This window comes from Colias eurytheme, chromosome 5, assembly GCF_061535395.1.
Source record: "Colias eurytheme isolate Ceu_HAF_F1 chromosome 5, ilColEury1 Martin Lab GWU primary, whole genome shotgun sequence".
Taxonomy (NCBI): Eukaryota; Metazoa; Arthropoda; class Insecta; order Lepidoptera; family Pieridae; genus Colias; species Colias eurytheme.
In genome coordinates this window covers 1,055,429-1,063,380 of record NC_142984.1, presented here as the reverse complement: position 1 = coordinate 1,063,380, position 7,952 = coordinate 1,055,429, and the positions used below count along the sequence as shown (strand labels likewise).

The window sequence follows — 7,952 nt, the reverse complement described above, 5'->3', positions numbered from 1 at the left end:
AGTTAAAAGTTAATTTATGGAAATAACAGGAACTTCTCCTACTAATATTATAAATGCGAAAGTTTGTGAGGATGTGTGCGTGTGTGTGTTTGTTACTCTTTCACGAAAATACTAGTAAACCGATTAAAATTAAATTTACCACACATATAGAGGGTAACTTGGATTAACACATAGGATAGGTTTTATCCCGGAAATCCCACGAGAACGGGAACTATGCGAGTTTTTCTTTGAAAACGAGGGCGAAGCCGCGGGCGGAAAGCTAGTGTTGTTTATAATTAAACACTAGTTTCTTACCAAATTCTGTCCATTTGAGAAGTTTTATTGTAATATAGGGATGGCTATAAGTGCAGATGTAATACGTTCTTTAAAAGCAGTACTTTCGTAAGTCGGCGTCTGAAGTAAACATAGGAAGTAAGAAGATGCGATTTTATCAAACTTTCCAAATAAAAACAAATACGCATGGGGGACGTCGCTTAAAAGTCCCCATAACTCATAAAGTTCTTTTCTCGTAAGCTATGTTTAAAAATAAGGAAACTATCGTAATTTAGTAAAGTCATATCCTCTCCGGAACTATTTATCTAGCTATAATATTAGTAAAAACCTCCCAAGTTGATCCAAAAATGGACCATTAGATGTGTCAATTTTAACAGCTTCTGTCCGCCGCTCTATAATTTCGATAAGCTATGTGTTATCTGTGTGTCATTTTTGACAGATGTAATTTGGCGGGAAACGTTTAGAAATTTTTTAAGACGATGCTTTTTTTGGTATATTGCACAATGGCACAAAGGTTTTATTGTTTTTATTTTAATAGTTTAAAAAAGTACGAAGACTGAGAATGTATTCATTATAAAATATATCATAATATTTAAGTAAGTAATTGTTTTCATAAAAAGATTTAGAAGCTTAGCTTTAAAGCGCAGTTACAATAATTGTAAGTCAATGCGAGATTATTTATGCCTGAATGATTTGATTTGTTAATATGATGATAAATTTAGATTTACTTATTTAGCAATAATTCGTAAAACTCGCAAGTTTTATAAGGGAAGTTATTCAGTTTTGGCAATATCCGCCTATCTGTGTGGTCATGTAAAACAATCAAGTCAGATTATCATAATTTTACGATCTTTATAGCAGAAGATTATTTTTGAATATTTTACTGGGTATTGTTAGACTAATAAAGTTGTTTTCATGGCAAATTATATTAATTAAGTGTTTAGGGCTTGTGGCAAGGCAAGAATGTCTTGCTTGATTTAAGAACTAAAATTGTGTATAATTAGAGATAGATTAAAACGCAGTTAATTTCTTTTGTTTATTAAATGGTACGAAAGGTAATGTGTAGAGCCTTAGAAAACGATTTATAAGTACTGGTAAATACAAAAGATAAATTCGGACAACCATAGAAGCCTTCTTTAATTTGTAAATACTTAACGATATATCTTTAGAACTAAAAGTAAAAAATTGAGATCATTATCTTTTATATTGCGTTTTTAGGTAGGTCTTGTATAAAGCTTTGCTTTTAAAAATAAGGTTAATTGCTTCTACCAAACAAAATCCGCAAGAAACTGGATACACCACATAAGTCACAGTTCGATTCAAAGATTCAACCCTTTTCGGAAGTAACCCGGAACAAATGAACATAACGGTTAACCCTCCGCTTACTGTATACGGTTACGAACGACCCCTACTTTTGTGGAAATTATTACGCGTCACTTGAAGTGGATCCCGTTACGTTTGAGGCTGTTTTGGTCTTAGTTTTAGTAGTGTTTTAATTAAGTTATTTATTGTTTTATTTTGTGTAGTGGTTTTGATAATTACTGATAGAACGATAAAAATGTGATTTTAGATTAAAAATCTCGTGGTTTATCATAAGGTTATTGCAACATGATGAAAATGTTTTAGAAATAAAGATTCTAATGGCAATTCGAGCTAGAATTGTTTGCATAAGTTATCTAAGTTATGAAACACAGTCTTATAACGTATAATTAATAAACATGTTGTTAATTTAAGTCATTGCCAGAATAACAGAAACAATTTGAAGCATAGATATTAGGGTTGGGTTCCCGCTTTTTAATGGCTTATCTGTTTTAAAACTTCTTTCAGTACACTTTAAGTTTAATACATGTAAATGCCAATTACAATTTTCTATAACCTAGTAAGAAAACGCAAAATAAGAACCTACCTCACCTATCTCGGTGAATTTTAAGTCGTTTCCCACAAAAATCATTCCAGGTACAATCGGCCGAGCGGGCGATTTTTTAACGCGAAATCCGAGCCTTGTTGGGGGGTTAATGGCGCGGAAAATGGTGGAAAAAAACACGTTCCTGACCCGATTCGACCCATCGCAATGTTTAGACGTGACTCGTGACGACTGTCAAACATTGTTATTTATTTATTTGATGAATATTATTATCCAATGACGCTTATGTCCTTGGTGGTTAGATTGCAAACACAAAGTATATGATGAAAATATTAGATCAATAGAAATATAGGAAGTAAGTGTGAAAGAAATAATTTACAATTTGTAAATAAGACACTAACAACCAACCAAACATGTTTTAATTGATAGTCAATCCTATTATTCTTGGCAAATATAAATATGGATTTCGCAAAACACTATTAGCATTTTATTATAATTTAAACATGGCCGAAACAATTATCCATATAAATAAGATATAAATATAAAAAATAAAAATAAAGTTAAAATCATAAATGAGATACTTTGGGTTCGAACCTTTTTTACAGAAACTAGAGTCCTAGATTAGTTCTGAAATTATATAGGCCGCTTCATAGTCTCCTATTAATTGTTGTCATAAAAATCTTTTCAATCGGGAGCTCATGCAAAAATAATTTTGAATTTAAAATTTTATTGAAAAATTAGGTAATTTTATAACAGAATTTTGTGTTAAAATGAACAAAATCGTGGATTTAGGTAACGTGTGTGAGATTCTGAAAATCGACCGGACCACCGGGTGGAGGATGATGCTACAAAGATGTATAGAAATGGAAGAGAATTTAAATTTTTTATTAAATTTAATATTCATTTTTAATTTCTCGTCGGTATATAAAAAATAACAGATACTTACAGAAAGATTATACTGCGAGTAAATTAATTCGATTTATGTTTGATTTTTAGATATTTTTTAATATAGATACTTATAGTCATTCTGACTATACATATAAATATTTTTATTTCAACGATGGATGAAAGCGAACGGTGAAGGTGAAAAAGTGATTTAAGTATGCAGAAAATTTATTATAAATTATGGGTGAACCAAAAATGTTTTTTTCTTTATTTTCTCATAATTTATATTACCTAATGTAAAAAAAAGTTGCGCTAGCAGTTTCCGAATTGAAAAATAACGTCAAACATAATTTCCACATTTTCTTAAAATTGTAAATTTTTCCTACGTAGGTATACCCAGTATGAAAAATTTTAGATTTTTTTTAAACTTTTTTGATAACTGGTCAATTCTAGTATATCTAGATCGTTGTAAATCACAGGCCACCTACAGTCCAGTGTTGTGTTTCACTCGCGACTGAAAACTATATCAGGTTCGATTCCCGGCGGTGTCGTATGGTGACTGGTTCTCACTTCATTCATTTTTATCTGCTTTTAGACTTTATTGAGGATTTAGGTCTTATTATTTAATGCTATTACAGGTTTTTTGCAAAGGGGTATTTTTAAGCTATTCATATTAAAATACTTACCTAAATACTTACATTTTATACCTATAAAAATATTTTAGGTAGGTAGCCTAATTAATAAAGAAACATATTTCATTTATATATATATATATATATATATATATATATATATATATATATATATATATATATATATTATTCATATTTAAAAGTATAAGATACTAATGTACCTAAGTACGAAAATTTTAAAGCGCTAGAGTAATGACCGATAGAGTTAAGAAACATTGTATAGAATCAAACATTCTCATAAACAAATTATGGTTAACATCTTCAATTATATTAATTTAAGAACAGAAGAATTATACATAAATTCATAAATTTAATTTAAACTTAAATAAATTGCTATTCGCTATTGTAAAAGTTTGAGTGAGTTGATTACTTGATGTACCTATAGCAAAACAATCAAATGTTGATGATACTAATATGAGCCTTACCTATAGAGAATACCTTATCTTATATATAAAAACTAGCGGTCCGCCCCGGCTTCGCCCATGGTACATATGAAAAATAGATGTTGGCCGATTCTCAGACTTACCCGATATGCACAGAAAATTTCATGAGAATCGGTCCACCCGTTTCGGAGGAGTATGCGGACTAACATTGTGACACGAGAATTTTATATATAAGATGAATCGCAAAATGTGTTGGTAAGCGCATAACTCGAGAACGGCTGAACCGATCTCGATAATTCTTTTTTTATTATATTCCTTGAATTACGAGGATGGTTCTTATGTAGAGAAAACGTAAACATGTACCACGGGCGAAGCCGGGGCGGACCGCTAGTAGAGTTATATTATTATAGTTTAAGGTCACCTTTACTACTTACTTACTCAATATACATATAATAAGGTTATTTAAATTATAAAATCTTCATTCAATTAGTATTATTATTTCGCTTTATACAAATGTCTATCATTCGTAACATTTTTAACATCCCCAATTAAGTATTAGCTGATATTACAATAAAAGACATCCCAGTATCATTATCCGATATCAATTTAATATCTATAAATATCCTTTGTTAATATTGTTATCTATTACAAAGGGCAAAAATAGGCTGGCACGAAAGTAGAGTATCAAACAATACTGTACAGTCGGCACACGCACTGCCGGGGAACAAATAATTAATGATGATTGGCCTCAAATTACCCTCGATCGCATTTTCCGTCCCTTTCCATCACGAACACAAAGCCTTAGCGCACTCTCTCCAACACAACAGGAAAATATATAAGGGTTGACAGGTAAACGGGAGCGGTAGAACCCTTCGGGACCTCGATACGTGTGCACCTGTGTTAAAATAAAACTTACAATGGCAACCGAAACTTACGGACATCGGCTATTGTACTCCGAGAAGGATATCTTTTCGTCTGACGTCATGTTGGAGTATTCGACGGAGGACTGTTATCTGAATTGGCCAAGGTCGCCCGATTCTGGGCGGTCCAGCTTGGAGCCGACCCCATCGCTGGATGGGAGTCACGAGTCCAATCACATCGCGTACAGAGGATTGCCCAACGATATTCTAGAAGATTCTGAGGATGTGGACATGGAAGGTTCTGGCAAACGTCGTGGTAGAGCAACCAGTGCTGCCGTGTTAAGAAGACGCCGCTTGGCTGCGAACGCCAGGGAGAGGCGACGAATGCAGAACCTGAACAAGGCCTTCGACAGACTCCGAGGGCATCTACCTTCGCTGGGAGCTGACCGCCAACTCTCCAAGTACGAGACCCTGCAAATGGCGCAGACATACATTGCCGCGTTGTACGAACTCCTACAGTAATAGTGAAGTGTTTATTAGCTTAAGATGTACATTGACGACGAAGCCAATTAGAGATTCTAGGTAATTTGCCAAATTATTAGACTCCTACAGGGATATTTATATTAGTACCATAATACTCGTTACCGTAGTTGTAAACCCGCAGGTTTAAGTTGTATTTCATATAGACTTGCCTATTTTAGATGCTTTTCGATAAGTCACTAAATGTGTTTGTATGTCAGTTTGTACATTACGTTATGAAAACCTACGCTTATATTTTTAATGTAAATAGTTAGTTTTAATTGCAAAGAATCCGTCCTACCGATGTTTAGTTTTACGTATCTTTTGAATTTATTTTTATGTGAAACATCTTGCCGATATAGTATTACATTCCAATATAGTTAAGCTTAGGCTAAGTAAATACAGTATTATATAAATTATTGTTAAAATATATTACTAGCATTAATATGTTTGTAAATACACAAATTCCGTTTATAATTTATTACTTTTATTTAAACCCTACCATTCAATACTCAAAAGAATATATTACATATTATATTCAAATTATATTTAAAAAAAAAAACAGAAATAATATAAGCAAAAAATTATAACAATTTCTCAAAAGTTACTTTCCTATCTTCCATATACATTTGAAATTTAAACACTAAGTATTTATAATAAAATACTAATATTATAAATGCGAAAGTAACTCTGTCTGTCTGTCTGTTACTCAATCACGCCTAAACTACTGAACCAATTTGCATGAAATTTGGTATGGAGATATTTTGATACCCGAGAAAGGACATAGGCTACTTTTTATTGCGAAATATGTACCACGGGCGAAGCCGGGGCGGACCGCTAGTAATAAAATATAGTACAATTTTGGTTATTGATCATTAGATTCAATATTCGAATATAGCTGAAATTATAATAATCTATAACGTATTAATTATTAAACTGTGAGCAATCTTAAATGCATCTTTTATCATCCATCAAACAATGTTCATTAACACTTACTGAAAAAAAATTATACCAATGAACAATTGATTTCATACTAATTACAAAAGGTTTAAATTCAAAAATTAAACACAATACCTCAACAAGATAAAAAGTAAAACAACTAAAACCCAACTACGACAAAAATCGACGCTGAAAAAGTATAAAACAAAAGTTAAATTGATGAACTAATAAAGAAGCTATGAACGAAAAGATGTGAATTATATGCAATCAGCCCATGAATACAGGTAAAGTCACAAGCAAATGCTAGTAATATATATATATTCAAAATGTGCAAGTAAAAAGCTTTCAAATGATACCAAACAAGGCATATTTATCTTAACTTTATTTTTTTACTCTGTATGTTTTGTCCGCTAGAGGGCGCCACATTAGATTTTGTGAATCCCCATATAGCCTATAACCAGCGGACAATTAAGACGCTTCTAATGATATGTCATTTGTCGAATTCTGATAAGTAGTTTAGAAGTTACGAGGGAACAGATGAACATACATACATACATACATAGCCTGTCAAAATCATAACCCTCCTTTTGCTTTGCCGTAGTCGGGTAAAAATAAGTTCAGTCAATCAGTAATACAATGTCACCGCTTTATAGAACACATTTTTAACTTTTTACACGCTTTATATTAGCTTCACCTGTATGTTTGTTTGTTTGTAACCGACTTCTTTGGGCGCGATTTTGACCCACTTTAAACGGCCAGATTTCGTTCAAACTTTGTAGATTTATTGAGGACCGATGACAATACACTAATTTGATAAAATTTTCTATTTTTTAGTTCGGTTTTCTATAAAAAGCGTGTTTTTTAGTTTTTTTAAACTATTATTATTTAGAGAACGAACCTATCCTACAGTAGAATGTAGAGTATTGCCTATTATTCATTATTAAATAGACCTTTTGAATAATTATATATTTTACTGCTTCTTCGAGGTAGGTATAACTTCAGCATAATTTAAAAAAATATTTGAAAATTACGCACTACGTTTTTTGGTTTGAACTCTATGTAGAGTAAAGAGTTTGCATCAAATAACGAACACCAATTCTTCAAGGTACCATATAAAATATAATATTACATAAACAACCTTTATTTTTAACCTACATAATATATAATTCGATTAATTCATGTAAAAACTTAATAATAATACAGCACTGAAAAAATAAGCAAGGGAATGTGTATGAGAAAATTTATATTATCGTCACTTATGTAAGAGGTAATACATTACATGTAGGTAATACATACAGACGTACCTATGTATGTAGTATACAGAAGCTTTCTAGCCATAAAATTTTTAAAATCGATTTTGTACATTCTTCAAACTCAAACTCAAACTCAAACATTTATTTATTCAATTACACTTCTTCTAGAAGCACTTTTGAATCGTCGTTACATATTGCACGCCTCATAAGCGAAGCGTTGAGGTGGGTACTACTGTCACTTCGCGCAAAACATCGGATTTTTCAAACTTAAAATGTCTTTATGT

At 31.8% G+C, this 7,952-nt stretch overlaps 1 protein-coding gene across 1 annotated transcript; it reads left to right on the top strand.

Annotated features, from left to right (window-relative positions):
* The first annotated feature begins 4,995 nt into the window (after nucleotides 1-4,995).
* Nucleotides 4,996-5,838, top strand: LOC149908248 (protein atonal-like). Its single transcript, XM_090101627.1, has one exon. The coding sequence runs from the start codon at nucleotides 5,015-5,017 to the stop codon at nucleotides 5,477-5,479; it is 465 nt and encodes a 154-aa protein (XP_089957753.1). The 5' UTR covers nucleotides 4,996-5,014; the 3' UTR covers nucleotides 5,480-5,838.
* Nucleotides 5,839-7,952: the final 2,114 nt, after the last annotated feature.

Bases quoted from the DNA above. Each gene is read 5' to 3' on its own strand.
- LOC149908248 (XM_090101627.1), top strand. From the start codon at position 5,015: ATGGCAACCGAAACTTACGGACATCGGCTATTGTACTCCGAGAAGGAT.